At 57.4% G+C, this 15,521-nt stretch overlaps 1 protein-coding gene across 1 annotated transcript in view; it reads left to right on the top strand.

The window, feature by feature from the left end:
- Nucleotides 1-4,167: 4,167 nt before the first annotated feature.
- Nucleotides 4,168-15,521, top strand: part of LRP1 (LDL receptor related protein 1) — a 69,814-nt gene continuing 58,460 nt past the window's right edge. Inside the window, exons 1-4 of the mRNA XM_035308956.1 lie at nucleotides 4,168-4,290; nucleotides 10,457-10,594; nucleotides 14,184-14,303; nucleotides 15,098-15,226. Coding sequence (XP_035164847.1) covers nucleotides 10,528-10,594; nucleotides 14,184-14,303; nucleotides 15,098-15,226 — 316 coding nt within the window. The 5' untranslated portion in view covers nucleotides 4,168-4,290; nucleotides 10,457-10,527. The remainder of the gene's footprint in view (nucleotides 4,291-10,456; nucleotides 10,595-14,183; nucleotides 14,304-15,097; nucleotides 15,227-15,521) is intronic.

The raw sequence follows: 15,521 nt of genomic DNA, 5'->3' as shown, positions 1-15,521 counted from the left end.
TTCCCCCCCCCCCCCCCCCCCCCCCCGAACATCTGTTTTGCAAATCATGCTCATTCCAGTCCATATTTATTGCCAGTGCTGTTTCCTTTGCGAAGTAACAGCCAGCCACCTCCTCCAAGGAGAGGAGCAGGAATTGGGTTGAGTAGAAAAGTATGGCTTGCTTAAAGAGGAAGTTCTTTAACTTTTTTGTGGTTTGCTTCCAGTTTATCTAGGTTTTTATGCCATAGTCATCTGTGCACTGAAGGTAATTTGGCTTCTACTCAAGGTGAGGACCTTCTGTTCACCAGCCTCCCAGAATAGTCCATTTAAAGTAGAAGTGTTGATTTCTTGCTTTAGGCAAAGATGAAACATGTTTTGCTGTGTGTTTTTTTTTGCTAACACTTAAAAAAAAATTTAAACCCACTGCACATCCACACGAAGCCCTCTGGCTGCCTGCGTTGCGGTGCTGACTTCGTCTGCCCTCATCTTTGAGGCAGCGAGAGGTGCCGCCGGGGTCCGGGTCCTCTCCTGCCCCAACAGACCCTGCTGCCGCTCCGCTTCCCCGCTAGGACGGCCACCCCCAGCCCTCCCTAGAGAAGAAGGGCCCCCTTTTTTTGTACCGAAATAACCATTTGCTGTTTTGAGTACAATTTTTTTTCCCCCCTCTGTCCCTTTTGAATTATTTTTAAGCGAGGATCTCTCCTCTGACTGCTAAAGAGGCAAATGTTTTCCGTGGAAGGCTTTTGCAGCTGTCCTGGCCCTGCAGTCTGAGCTGGCCATTGTACACTGCATGAAGGCTTCTTTATTCTCCTACCCAAAGTCGGAGCTCCTCTCTCCGCTGAGATTGCCGCTTCTGCTGATGCGGCCGCCTGGCTTTCAAAAAGAAACTTGGCTCATTGTGAACGATGCATTAACAGACACCTTCTCTAATTGTCCACCTGGCATTTAGGCATCTTGACACTCATTTTGGAGGCTATTTAACTCACTAGGAACATGCTGTGCAAGAACAGAAAGTGCGTTTTGTTACCAAGAAGCTTGGAGAGCTAGTGGCTGAAAAGGGAAGCAATCTTCTTTCTTCTCCTTGCGCAGAGCCACCAGCAGCGGTGCAGTCTTGTGCTGCCAAGGCGATCCTTGCTTCTGTGAGTGACGGTGGGGACAGTCTGAGCTCCGAGCCCAGTTCAGACACAGGCAGGTTAACGCCACCCGTGGCGGCAAGGTGCAGTGAGACGCTTCCCTGGGGCTCGCCTGTGCTGGGGAAGCACCTTTCTTCCCTGTAGCTGACTTAGCTGGAGACCTGCACGTGCACTGCCACGTCTGGGAAGAGGCAGTTGCGAGCCAAGTACGTGTCTACAGGGGTGGCATTCCTGACGGCAAACCATGATACGTGAAGCCTGACAAAAAAAAAAGAAGCATACGAGCAATGTTTTAGTGCTTGAAAGAAATCACACATGTTCTGCTCCTGCGTAGGGGAGCTGTTGCAAGCAGCAGGAGAACTTGCTCTCTTTCGGTCTGTCTAACCACAGCCAGTCCGTGAGATGGAGCTGGTCTGGAAGATTTAGGTGCCGGTAGCTAGGGATGACGTCTTCGGAAGAGGGGCTCGTGTTCCGTGCTGCTGGTGAGCATCTCTGTTCCAGAACGGGTGTCTCTAGTGCAAAATAAACCAGCTGCATCAAGATCCTGCCCTGGGCCTGGCCTCATGTCTTGTGTAGACACAAACCTGGGGGACTTGGAGCAGCTGGGGGTCAGCAGAAGTGTGGGTGCTGGGCAGGAGGCTTGGAGCCGCGTGCCAGGGGCCTGCCCTCGTAAACCAGCTCCTGCTCCCCTCGGGGGGGAGGAGGAAGGGGAGAGCTGGAGCTGGGCTCGGCCGAGGGCCGTCGGGGTGCGTGCGTGTGGCGGGAGGTCACGTTGTGGCTGTTGGAAACCTCGGGGGATGAGGGAGAGCAGGAAATCCAAGGGAGTGTCGGTTCTTTGCTGTGGTTTTCTTAATGAATCTTGCATTGGGTAAACTTGCGGCTCAGAGATGAGGGAGGAAGATCAGCTCCTCCAGGAAGGAGGGGGTGGCAGAGCTGGCCCTGGTGGGGACGTGGCCACCGGGGCTGGGGCGCGGGTGCCAGGCTCAGGGTGCTCGTGGGGACCCTGAGCGGGCAGCGGGTGTCCGGCAGAGTGCAGCCCCTTCTGCTTTGGGTCTGACCTGTCCCTGGGGCCGAGAGGAAGCGGCCCCGTGGTGACCATGGGCTCCGTAGCAGGGCTGGCAGTGCCCGGCAGGAGGGGTCCGTCCTGCAGCCAGTGGTCCCGTGTTTCATCACTGTCAGCCCGAGCACCTGGGACAAACGGCCCCGCTGGATGCCCTGCCGTCCTGTCCTGCACTGCGGGGTCCTGCAGGAGGAAGAGGAGGGCCTTGGCTTTAAGCTGGTTGTCTTAGGAATGGTGTTGGGATCGGAGGGCTTGGCATCGGCTCACAGCTGCGGGTGTTTCATCCATTTTGATACATCCAGTCTCCATCTTGATTGCACTGAACTCCATGTCAAGATATCGAGCGTCTCCGTCTAGCAGCAGCTCCAACACTTCTTATGCTGTAGAGACCTGAGCAAAGGCAGGTTTGCAGGAGGCAATGCTCTTCAGTCAAACCAATCAGGCATTTCTGGAGAAAGCAGGCAAGTTTTGGGGCAAACAGAGCCCCTTTGTGGGTCTAGGCAATAACTAGAGTAGTCACAGGGTGCAAGGGCTGGTGGGAGAGTTTCCCCCTCCTTTAGGAACCAGGGTTTGGGCAGGGGATGGGGCTCTGCCCTTCCTCCCCAGCAGCATGGACGGAGCAAAAGGCTGCTGAGCAGGGAGGAAGGAGGCATCTCCTCTTCATAACACAGGCTGGCAAGGAATTTCGGCACCTCCTCTGGTCCGTCAGGAGCCTGAGAGTGAGCTGGGTCACGAAATGCATGAAATGAGCAGTAGCACTCCTGGGTGCGTGTCCGCGCCGCTGCCTGCTGCAGCCGCCTGGAAACCTGCGGGGACCCCCCCTCACCGTGGGCTGGGCACAAAGGGACAGGGATCCATGGAGAGGGGAGCTGAGCAGAAGACAAGGGATGACACCGGATACCTGTTGTGGGAATTGCGCGTGTTGTGCTGCCTTCTCCTTTAACAAACATTCAGAGTTGCGTTTGGTTGGGTTTTCAAGATTTCCTCCCTCCCCGAGGGCTCGGGCTTGCTGTTTTATAACAAAAGCTGCAATCAGCGTGGAGGTGTTTGCTGCAAAGAGCTGAGTCTCTCGGGAAAACGCGACATGCCAAGAGACTGGCGAGGAGGCGGGGAGGGCTGGCACTGCCGGTGCACGTCCCTGCTGCGGTGTGGCTCTGCCGGGGGCTCGGGGATGGAGCTGGGGCTTTGCGCTTTGACCCTCTCGCCTGCAGCAACCACCTGAACATTCGCTGCCCGCCCTGCCTTGTAATGCTTTCTGAGCTGCCTGGCTCTGCTCGTGCTGCGTGCGTGTTTTATTTGTACAAATACATACGCGTTTTTCTTTTTAAAGTTTGGCGCTGTCACAGCCAGCTGTGGATTAGCCAAGAAAGAACTTTCAGCCTCTGCTGTCCAGAGAAATGAAGCCCAGCAGGGCTGGGGGGAAGGAAGCTCCCCTCTGGTTTCTTTCCCTTCTAGTCGGGGTCTGCGCCTGCAGGGGTGGGTTGGGGCAGTCGTCGTCCCCGTCCCAGTGTGTGGCCGGGGTGCAGGCGAGGAGGTGAGGGGTGCCCGCAGCCGTTGCACCCGCGCAAACAGGCAGCACCTGTGCAGCTGCTGCTCAATTTGAAAACATTCCGTTTTAATTTGCTCGCGTTTGGGTTTTCTCATTTTTCTTTCCTTTCTTTTTTACTGTCTAGCATAGAAAATAAAGCGCCTTTGGCTCCCAGGAGCTAATTCATCCAAGTTAAATGATCTTTAAAATCTGTTAGTGCATCATGGATCTCAGTTCCTGTTTTCTCGCAGTGTAATTAATGTTTCAGTTTAAATTTTCTCCTTTCCTTAGGGGCAAGGTTGATGGATCTGATGCCAGGCTAAAACTTTCACTGAGCCATTAGAAAGAAATCAAACTAAAAGCAATCTAGTCCTTAATTTAAATTTTTACTTTTTATTTTTTTTAAACAACTTGTCTTTGGGAAGAAACTGATCATGTTTATTATCGTTATTTCTTTTCTCATCCAGCACCGAAGACATGTAGCCCTAAACAGTTTGCATGCAAAGATCAGATTACGTGCATATCTAAGGGCTGGCGCTGTGACGGGGAAAAGGATTGTCCCGATGGCTCGGATGAATCACCTGATATATGTATGTATGACTTTTCCTTCCTAATAATTTTCTTCGCGTTTTGCTCCATTCGCTCTTTCACTGCACGGTCGTTCGAGAGTCCTGAACAGGCGTCATCGCACCACTGCTCTACCTCCGCTCACGCTTTCCAGTAGCGCACGAGTCCTCAGCGCCCTGGGGGTGGGACAGCGGGTGCCGCTTACGGCAGGAATTCAATCCGTCCATCTGTCTGTCTGTCTGCCATTCATCTCCCTAGCCGCTGCCCCACGGTGCCTCTCGCTCTGGGGGCTGCTGGTTTCCTGGGACCTGGGCACCGCTGGGTTTGGTTTCCATCCAAATGGGTTTGAGCGAGGAAAGCCCGGGCGAGGTGGTGGCGGCGCCCTGTGCTTCCCCTGGCATCGTGGTGGTGGTGGTGAGCACGGGGAGGGGGCTTGGGACCCCAGGATGGGGGAGCGGGGACCTGTCTGTGCCCGCTGGGCAGTGGTGGCTGCAGCAGATGCTGCCGCTCGCTCTGGCTGAGGCCGAAGCCCAGGTGCTGGTGTCCGGCGTTGGAGGAGAAGCCAGGAGCTGCCGCTCGATGGCGAGTGAAGGCGCCTTGTCCTCCCCCGGCTGCCGCTGCGCTTGGCGTAAAGGTTTCTTCTGAAGCAGGCTCTGGTTCGGCGCTGGAGTTACTTGTTTCTTAAGGCAAAATGATGCAACCGTCCCCTCCGTGGGAGGGATGAGGGGGCTGGGATGGGCTGTCTGGCTCCAGTCAATCAGCAGCCCTGGAAAATTACTGCAGGAAGACTTGGAGGCCTTTCCCAGCGCTGGAAGAAATCCGTCCTGATTGACGTATTCCGCTAGCAGTGCATGCCTGTGCCCCATTTAACCGTGCTCTCTTCATCCATCTGGATAGGTAGATGGACAGCCTGGATGCTTTTTTCCAGCTCTTACCTTTTTTCCCTCTTTCTTTACCACATGAGCGGCACTGGTGGATGCTGGCGGAGCCTCCTCCCTGCTTGCTGCCTCCCCTTGGGAGGCTGGAAGGCAACGCTGTCCTCCTCCACCACCAGGCTTTGAAGCCCCAGGTGCTGCTGCCCCTTGGGACCCCCACTCCTGGGCTGTGCAGACCCCTCGGCAGGAGCACTGCAGCGTCTGCAGGGACGGAGCACGGGATGTTGCTGCCCGCTGGCTCTGCGCCGCAGGGCAGGGGCGTCGTGCCAGGCGCAAATCAAGGACCAGCGTGTCCTCAGCTCTCACAGCGTCACAGGATGGTCCAGGAGTCTCCTCCGTGTCTGTCTCAGCACACTAGGCTGCAAAACCTGATTTTGCAGCAGAAAATTCAGCTTAGAGACTGAATCTGTAGCCATGCCCTGCTGCCTGGGCAGTGACTGTGCAACACGCTGCCGAGGCTCGGCGAGGTGTGTTGGCTTTTCCTTGCACCCGGCAGGAATCGGGGAGGCTGGGGCGGTCCCGGGGTGCTGTTTGGTGCTGGCTGGGCAGCGCTCGGCGCTGAGCTTCCACGTCTGGCCCGGAGCCTGTGCCCGTCTGCCCCTTTCCCATGGGCAGGGGCATGAAGGGAGGTTTCTGCCTGGGCTCGTGTGAGTGCGGTCCAACCTGCCAGCACACGCAGGGCGGAGGGCCCGGTATCTCTGGGATTGCCAGGCAAGCTTTTCTCACGCTGCTTTGGCACCAGGGCTTCCAGAAGGCTCTCATCCTCCTTATCTTTTTGGCAGGGAGAGAATGACTTTTATTACTATTATTTAATCTCTCTCTCTCTTTTTTTTTTTTTTAAACCCAGGCTGCAAACACGGCTTTTACACACTGCTTGGCATACCCTTACGTACCCTGGCAGCGAGGCAGGGTTATTTACATTGCAGTAATGTACTCATGTCAGAGTCTCTTGAAATTCTGTCTATTATGTGAAAGGTTTTCCTCTCTGGGGAATCCTTTTAAGTATTTGCTGGCTTTGCTCACGTGTCAGCCGAGCATAGGAAGAGTTCCCTTTTTAAGCTCAGTGGCTGCGTTTGTGTCCATGCAAGTGGCGTGCGCTGATTCTTACCCCGTTGTTTTTTCATTCCACGGCACTTTCTTGGGGAAAAAGCTTGGACAAGAGCCTCCGTCCAGTTGAAAATCAAAGGAGATGAAAAGCTTTGAGAAATGAATTTGTGGTGGCTGAGCTACGACTGTCATCTGGCTGCTTCATCCCCACTTGGCCTCGTGCCTGGGCCTCTCTCAGCCCCCGCGGGATGTCCTGGGGCAGCCTGGCTGCGTTTGCCCGCGCGCTGCCACCACCGAGCTGCAGGCAATGCTTCTCCTCCCCGGCTTGGCGGTGGCGCCCTTCCTGCAGACGCGTCAGGACCCACAGTCTTCAAAGCTCCTTGGATGTTCGCAAGGATCCGGCATCACACGGCTCATCGGTGTGGGTATCGAGGAGGCCTTAAAGCACTCAGCTCCCCGCTCTCTCCCGGTGCTCGGTGTGGTGCTGGCGCAGCCGCCCCGTGTGGAGCCCCTGCTGGGAGCCCTCGCAGTTGCTGCCCAGTGGCTGCCAGCCCGTGGAGATGCTCTCGCCTCCCAGGGTCCAGGGAGTGGTCGGTGTGGATGTCTTGAAATGCCACTTGAATAGGAAGATGTGCCAAGGCTTTTCCAGAGGAGTGAGGATCGGGGCTGAGCAGGTCTGGGGGTCTCTCCAAAGGTGCCAGGTGGCTCTGCCTTCCAGAAAGCCCCTTCTCAAGCAGGCTGTCCGTGCGGGGTCTTGCGAGCCCAGACGGGGCATTGCAGCCACTCTGCCCCTCCTGAACCCCATCCTGTTGCTGTGAAAGTGTCATCCACAGCCACAGGGCTCATTTCCCAACTGCCCCACTGCGATGGGGTCCTGAGGCAGCGGGGTCGGTGCTGAGCTGCGCGATTTCATGCTGGTCCACAGTGGTTTGTGTGGCTGCGAGGACGTCGGGCAAGAGAACTCGCAGCAGGGAGGAAATGTCGAGCGATGAAGATGCAGGAGCGCTTTATCTAGGTGCTTCTGGCATGGTGTTCTCCTGAAATAAAACCAAGGGAGAGGATCCAAGGGAGCTGCCCTCCGTCCGGGTGGCACGAGCAGGACCTGCCCGCACCGGGTCATGCTCCCATCTGCTCCCTTGCAGCTTTCCCCACTTTACATTTCTTTGGGCCACTGCCAAGTCAATTACAGCTTGTATTTACAGGGGAAAGAATTGCTTTTTTTTTTTTTTTTCCTTTTTTTTTTCTTTCCAAGTGGCTTTTAGAGGTTAAAAATTCCTGTCTAATTCAGCTCCTTGGGGTGTACCACAAGCTTGTCACATGTAATAAATTGGCTCATTTATTAGTGAGCCAACACAGTCAAAAGCAAACAAAGTGGCTTGTAGATTAATCCTGCCCTGTTTGTGATAAGTAGTTTGATCCAGGCTCTTTGCTGGCGAATAATGGACACGGCAGATCAGTTTTGACTGATGAACTGTGCACTTTATTTCAGTGCCTTCATTCTTCTGGCCCGCTTATTGATACTACTTAATTAACCCTTAATTTGCGATTACTTGGTGCCTAGATAGCGCTGCGGTTCAGCCCTGGTGAAGTGAAAGCCCCGCAGCAGCACCTCGGGAGGGTTCCTCCTGGAAGGGGTCTGCTGGGTGCTGCTGTCCCCTGGGACAGGGAGAAGCGCCGTGCCGGTGGCTGCGGTGAGCCTTGGACTCGCGTCCCCACCTCGAGCACCTCGGACCCCCGTCGCGCGGAGCCCACCTCCCCGGTGCAGAGCGAGTCGGCTAACTGCAAACATTCTGCAGTGTGTTGGGAAAGTAGCCCGCGTGCGTGGGGAGCCATCGGGCAGCCGGAGCCCTTCGCGTTTCCATTCTTTGGGCACCTCTAGTGCAAGAAAAGACATGTTATTCAATAAAAAAAGGGCATGTTATTCAATACGCCCAGAGTTAGTCACTTTGCACAAAATGGACAAAGGCAGGATGAAGTTTTTCACCGCGGCGAGTTGGGAACTTTCCGCGAGGAGCTGCGGTGGTGTGCTCGCGGCAGGAGGCTTACGTGGGCTCCTCCTGGTGTGGGAGCGGTGCCCTGCCTGCTTCTGCGGGAACAGAAGCACTCGGTGCTTTTCCTGCCGGACTTTATTTCTGCAAAGAGTTTGGTTCATTTGGGAAGGGCAGAGGGGGGAAAAACCCAGCCTGCTCTGTCTGCTTGGCAAGGAACCACTTGCTGATTCTTTGTCGGGGAGGCTGGAGGGCTGTGCAGAGGCTTCCTCGTGCTGGGTCCCTCCGCTGTGTTCTGGGAGGGAAATGCAAGAACTTACCTGTCCTGGATGCTTTGAAGGGGAAGCTGTCGTGTGCTGCTGGCCTGAGGCTGAGGCTCAGCTGTGGGGAATCCGTCTGAGAAGCTCCACTCACTTTGTCTCCAGCTAGGCAGTGCCGAAAACACAGGTTGTGGTGGCAGAGTTGGTGGAAACAGGGCTCGGAGGAGAAGCTCGGCCACAGCCCCGGTAGCTGGCAGGGCAGAGGGGAAGGGGCAGGGTCGCTGCCTGGTGCCGGGGGCTGGCAGCGTCCACATGGCGGCCGCAGGTGCAGGAGAGCGTGCGTGGTCCTCGCTTGACAGCACCTGTTGGTAGCGCCGGGGCTGGGGTTAAAAGCACACTCAGCATAACTCGGCAGCTTGCAGGAAGTAAAACCTGAGCCGCAGGTGAGGCCGAGCGGCCAGCAGCGAGCAGCGCAGGTCACCACGCATGGTGAGGATCTGCGGCTGCACGGCCGGACCCCGGCAGGGCTCCCGGCGAGGGAGCTCCGGCGTATTTAGGACACGCTCCACCAGCGGGGCTACCTGAGTCCCAGATAAAGGTGGCTGCTGGTCTAAATAGTTGTCTAAAACGGGACCAGGCCTGGGCGGGAGGCTCAGCACGTGCTCAGGTGCCCTTGCTGGGTCAGCCTGGCTCCTCGCCTGCTGCGGGAGGACGTGGTGCCCCGTGGGGAGCTGCTCACGGCACCGTCCCTGCTGCCCGTGAGCCTCGAGTGCTGTGTGTCCTGCTGCTGGGAAGGCACAGCAGAAATAGCTGCTGCCTCCCCGTAAAATGGGATTTCACTTTTTACTTGTGTGCTGCTGTTGCCCCAGCCGGGCTGTGCTGTTGGCTCTGGTAAGAGCTGTTGGAGTTCCTTGTTCAGCCCTAAAACCCAGAGAGGTTTGGGGACAGGGATGCCAGGAGAGTCCTTGCAAGGGGTCAGGCTTTCAGAGCTCTCCAGTCCACGTGTCACAAGCCCATGCTGTTTCAGGGCACAGCCACGCGCTGCTCCCTGAGGCAGCTGCCTCCCTGCCTGGGGTGAAGTGGGGCTGGAACCAAGTCACTGGGGGAGCTTTTAGCAGGGCTTCGGGATATTACTTGTTTTATGATGTGTTTTGTTGTTTGTCTTAATGCCGTGCTTCTTTTCTGAGAAGCTTAAAAATAAAGCCTTGCTTCTTTTGTAATTTTTCTAGTTAATAACGGAGATTAAGTCTCCTTGTGTCGTGTAACCCCGCTTCTTAATGGCCCCCTGTGAGCTTGCCGGCACAGTCGCCTTTTGAGAAAAAGTCTGTTGGCATCCGCGGGCGTGCTTTGGGCACCCGGGGGACGGAGCTCAGCTGTGCTCGGTGCTGCCTGGGCACCGCCTGGCCCCAGGTGCTCCTGGTGCTCTGGCAGCCAGCAGGACCCTGGGGAGATGGGGGCGAACTCCCAGGGTTCAAAACGGGGAGCTCGGGGGTGCCATGGCACCTCGGGGGTGCCTCGCTGGCTCGGCACGTCCCAGCGCCTGTGGGTGCCCGAGGACCGGCTGTGGAGGCTTGCAGGGTGCTCGTCTCCTTGGCCGGGCTCGCTGGGGCTGGGTGAGGGCTCCCCTTCCACCCTGGCTGCTTGGCGCTCCGCTGTTTTGCTGGCTGCATGCTGTGATGGAGAAGGGAAAGCTTACTCCAGAGGGGTCGTGCTTTTCCTCCTGAACAGCTGTGCCTGCAGCAGTCCCGCTTGCTTTGAAAGGGAAACGCAGTGCTTGTCCACGAGCCTCCTCCGGGCAAGAGCTGGGGGTGTCGGAGCAGGGCAGAGCCTGGCGTGGGCTAGTGGGGCTGTTTTTGTCCTGGGCTGCCACGGGAGCTGGAACGATTTGGGGCCAGTTGGCTACTTTAGGTGCTGCTTCTGCTCTGCGTGGTGACAGTTGTGCGTTTTGCTGTCTTGCAGGTCCCCAGAGCAAGGTGTCGCGATGCCAGCCCAACGAACACAACTGCCTGGGCACGGAGCTGTGCATACACATGAGCAAACTGTGCAACGGACTCCACGACTGCTTCGATGGCTCGGACGAGGGGCCGCACTGTCGGGGTAGGTGTCTGGGGATGGCGAGGGTCTGCTCCCCAGCTGCCCTCTGTGGATACACAGGACTTGCTGGAAGGTGGGCTGAGTCATGAAACACCTCCCTGACCTCTTTTCCTCCTCCACCGTGGTGAGGTTCATGGGGTCCCCATTTTTTTGGGGGGGGGTGAGTCCCCACGTGCAACCTCAGGTGTGTCTCCTTGGTGTAACGGCTTTGCCCCGGTGCCAACGTGCTCGCGTGCTCCCCTCTCCCAGCTGCAGGCAGCCAGTGTAGGGGTAGCTGAGTGCTTGCTGGCAGCTAGCAGGGCCAGAGATTATCCAGAGCCGCTTGCAAATAAATGCCCATCATTCCTGAGCCTGCAGGCCATTAAATAGCTGCATTGTCTCCTGGGTTTAAAAGCTTGGAGAGTTTGGATTCTGGTTCAGATAAAAGATACTGGTATGTTTTTTTCCTTCTTTCCAGGAGCTTTGTTCCACCTCCTGGCCAGTCCCTGGTTGCTAATCCTGTTGGGAAACTCTCCCAAAATCAATGTGCATTGGCTGCCTGGTGCACAGCTTAGCCGCGCAGAAACACGTGTCCTGGGCTGACCCCGGAGCTGGGTCTCGGCTCTGGGTGAGCAGCGAGCCTTCTGCCCAGCCCCGTCCCTTCCCCGGGCAGAGAGCTCTGGCTGGGCTGAGCTTCCATCGCTCCCAGCCTGATACTGGGCTTGGGACACGCTGCCACGAGCGGCTCCCTCCAGGGCAGGCCCCGGGCTGGGAGCTCCTCTGCTGCTGGGGCTGGCTGGTGCTGCCTGGGGCAGCGCTGGCAGGAGCAGTACAGGGGTGTTCATGCTGCTCTGCGCTCTCTGACCATTAATATTTAGTTAATAGGTCTCACTGGTTAATTGGGATCTGTTTTTTCATGGTGGGGTAGCACACGGCCTGTGTGCAGCAGGCAGGAGCTGCGTGCTGGCAACCCTGTGTTGCTGCTCTCAGCTCGGGGCGTGCTGCGGGCCCAAATCCTCGCTCGTGTTTGTGTTGGGTGCCCAGGTCCCTGGCGCCCGCAGCAGGCAGGGAGGCATTTCTTTGCTGCTGATCCCAAACTCCATACCAGCCCCTGCCTTTGCTCCAGGTTTAGGGAGAGGTGCTGCTAATCTGGCCTGGAGCAGGATTATCCAGGAGCTGAAGGCAGCAATTGGAGCAGGCGTGAAGTGAGAAGCGCGCGCTGCTGCGGTGCGTGGCATGGCCCCAAATGCTGCCTGCATCCAGCCAAGGCCATTCCTGGAAGGGCTGCACGTGTGTGCGGAAGGGGCTAGAGGCGGCCGGGGCTGGCACCTGTGGCCACTCTCCTGCATGGTGGCAGTGAAGAGCTCGGCCTTGCTGCTGCAGAAGGACTCGGAGCATCTGCCAAGGCGTCACCCGTGTCCTGCTGCTCCGGTGGCCGTGCTGCGGACCCTCCAGCCCCGCTCCTCGCTGCGGGCTGGGGACCCATGGACATGAGGCACTCGGGGCGGCAGCTGCTGAACCCGTGATGCCTCTGCAGTAATGCTGCCTGCCAGCGAGCGCTGCCCAGCCAAGCTCTGGGAGTGGTCTCGGTGGGAAGGAGGCTGCGGAGGCTCTCCAGAGGTCGGGGTGGAGCTGAGGTTGGCTGGGCCATGGCAAATGCGTTCATCCTGCATCCGATAGCAGGGTGTGGAGCTTTTCAGGCCTGAACGAGGAGCCCCAGGCCCTGCTGCTGGTTCATGCTCTGGCCTGCTGGATAATCACAGCTCATCCTGCTCCCCTCACTGCCCTTTGCACCTGGCCTCTCTGCCCTGAGGTCTTTTGCTGATAAACGTGAGCTTCCCCTGTGCTCAGGAGGTTTGTCCTGCGGAAAGATGCAGAGCCCCATCTGCAGAACTGGGGAGCCTCTGCTGCCCTTGCAAAACCCATAGGAGATGGAAATGCAATTAGAGCCTTTGTGCTAAAACTCCCTCCATTGTCTTCCCTGCCCTCTCCGCTTAAGACCCTGCATTCTTGAGGGTTTTTTCTTTTTTGTTGGATACATGTGGTGCTTTAGTGAGGAGATAAGAATCTGAAATGAATAGCCTGTCTTGCCAAAGCTGATAAACCTTGTAAACAAGTCAGCTGGGCCCTGCCTGCCTTATTAAACTATTACACATGCAAGGGGCAACGTTTCCAGTCGGTCATTTTGGCCCTCAGTGCTAGCAGAGGAGGATCTCTCCCGCAGCCAGCAAAGCCCCCCCCCCGGCCCCACGCACAGAGAGGAGCCTCTGTGCCTGTAGCCTTGTAGGACTGTGTGCCCCCCCCGCCCAGCCAAGTCCCCCCCCAGCACTGCCGCTTCAACCCCGGCAGCCCGAGGGCTCCCAGCGCTGCGTGTCGGGGACTCTGGTTGAGGGTGGCTGCTCGTGAAACTTCCCATCTGGATGTGGCTCTGGGAGGAGGAGGAGATGCGGGGGGGTGAGAGAGAAGAAAGGGGGGGGGATCTGCAGGGGCAGGCCCCTGGGGTTCAGAGGGCTCAGAGGGGAGCTGGTCCTGGCAAGGCTGGGCAGAGGTCCGGGTGCGGACGCTTCGCAGCCGAAGGGGCTGGGGACAGGACAGGTATGGTCACCCAGCAGTGGGGCCTTGTCTCTGCAAACACCGCAAGGGCTGGGGAGGAGCGGGGATTCGGATCTGAATTCCTGCACCTCGGGACAGCCTGTGGACAGCAGCGTTTGGACAGGCTGGGAGGTGATGGGGGCAGAGCGGAGTTGCTGAACGTGGAGAAACCACGGGATGTCCCTTGGTGCGCGAGCGCAGCACTTGAGCTCTGCTCCTCCTGCTAACGGGGACGTGGAAAGGGCCGAATTGTCCTGGTTCGCAGAGACGCGTGGTTGGGCGGCTGCAGGCGCGCGCTGTTTTTTCCCCTCTGCAAGCAGATTTGCTGGGACCCGAGTTCAGTGCCCCCCGAGCACCAAAATGACTGGGTTAGGCAGGGTGAGCGGAGAAAATAAAACCCAGTGGAAGCTGCCCCCCCCAGACAAAGAGGCCTTTGTGGGCTGATGCACTCTTGTCTGGCACAGCGAGCATCCCTTCTGCTGTGAAAGCTTGCCCTGGCCCTGTGTGTGACGGTGGGGCTGTGGTAGCCTCTCACCGCTGCTGGCGTTAAGGGGTGAGCCGGGGCGGCCGTGCTCTTACCCTGCTGTGACACAGAGGGGCTGGGCACCCTGCTTGTCCCCCCTCAGGCCTGGTTGTGAAAGAGCCAGGTAGCATTGCACATCCCCTCCCCAGAGACCCCCAGCAGGCTGATGAGGCCTGGCGCTAAATCACCTTGAGACATTGGAGGCTGCCGTCTGTTGGTGGAGCAAGGCAGAAGCTGCCGAGGCCGCCCAGCAGCCCTGGCCTGCTTCATGTGTTGGGAGCACTGGGAGACGTGGAGGCTTCGTGGGTGCTTTTAAACAGAAATTGCGCCACGGGGAGCAGCGAGCCGGGTGGCCGCGTCTCTCCTCCAGCCTCTGCAGGCCTTTGGGCACTCCAAGGTGTCAGCGCCTGCGGCGAGGCTGGGCCAGGCGCAGGGCTCTGGCACGCGTGGCCGCTTGCACCTCTGACCCTCTCTCCTCTCCATCCCCTCTCTCCTCAGAGCAATTAGCTAATTGCACGGCCCTGGCCTGCCAGCACCACTGCGTGCCGACGCTGAGCGGTCCGGCCTGCTACTGCAACAACTCCTTCCAGCTGGCCGAGGACAGGAAGAGCTGCAAAGGTGGGTGCCGGCGCCGCGCTCCTGGGGCTGTGGCCACTGTCTCAGCAGCGGGGGCTTGGCAAGGTGTCCGAAGGGATCCAGCAGTCTCTGATCTGTAGAGGTCAATGGGAGAGGGCTCTGATTATCTCCCTTCAGCTGTGGGGCTGTTCAGTGAATCCTGAGGAATACTGGAAGGGAGTGAGGACGTGGCTTTGTGTGGTCAGAGGGGCCGTCACTGCACTGGTGTGTGCTGCTGTCCGTGCCTTGGGAAGGATGCTGGAAAATAGCAGGGGGTCAAAGGGAGTGATCAGATCCATGCAATGCCTAGAAACAAGTCTTGAAATGAGAGGTCTCTGCAACTCCATCGTTCGTTTATCTGAGCAGGGGTGAAAAGGGGACTTTTAACAGCTCCTGCATGCACCTCTAGGGGTAAGAGCTTTCTGGTGGAGACAGCTTTTTCATCTAGCAGAAGAAAGAGCAGCGTGCGAGCTGGGGGTTTGGAAGCTGAAGATTAGAGAAATTCAGACTAGAAATTTAGTTGGGGGTCTTGGAGAGTGGGGGGAAGGGCCAGTGAGTTGTCAAGGCCTTGGCAAGGCCCCGCTGTGAAGCAGGGCTTTTCCTTTTGCTTCTTGTCTGCTGGTGCTTCCGCAGAAAGCTGGGAGGTGACATTTGCCAGGCATTCAGCTGGAAGATATTGTGATGATCCTTCTGCTTTCTGCATGTTGCTGGGCTTCCTTGCAGAACGTATCCTTCCCTTGCAAGGCAGCTAAGGAAAGATGCTGGTCCAAACCTTGTTTTTTCGTCTTCTTTTCCAGACTTCGATGAGTGCACCGTCTATGGGACCTGCAGCCAGACCTGTACCAACACAGAGGGTTCCTACACGTGCAGCTGTGTTGAAGGATACCTCTTGCAGCCTGATAACAGATCCTGCAAAGCCAAGAATGGTAAGATCCTGGATGAGAGAAGTGTGTTGTCTCTGGACAGCTCTGAAAAGCATGGCCTCCTGCTGTAGGTGTGCCCCTGCCCTGGTTGTTTGCTTTAAGCCGCTCTTCCCTGAGTACAACCTGTGCGGCCACTTTCCCTCTTGCAGTGTTGGGCTGTGTGTCACAGCCCTGTTCCTGTGGGAGCAGAAGGGCCAGGCTGTGTGCTGATCACACAACCACAGAATCATCTAGGTTGGAAGAGACCTCCAAGATCACGTAGCCCAACCTCTGACCTAACACTAACAAGTCCTCCACT

This window comes from Oxyura jamaicensis, chromosome 33 (assembly GCF_011077185.1).
Source record: "Oxyura jamaicensis isolate SHBP4307 breed ruddy duck chromosome 33, BPBGC_Ojam_1.0, whole genome shotgun sequence".
Classification (NCBI taxonomy): domain Eukaryota; kingdom Metazoa; phylum Chordata; class Aves; order Anseriformes; family Anatidae; genus Oxyura; species Oxyura jamaicensis.
Note: the sequence above shows the minus strand (reverse complement) of the source record. Positions and strands in the feature narration are given on the sequence as shown.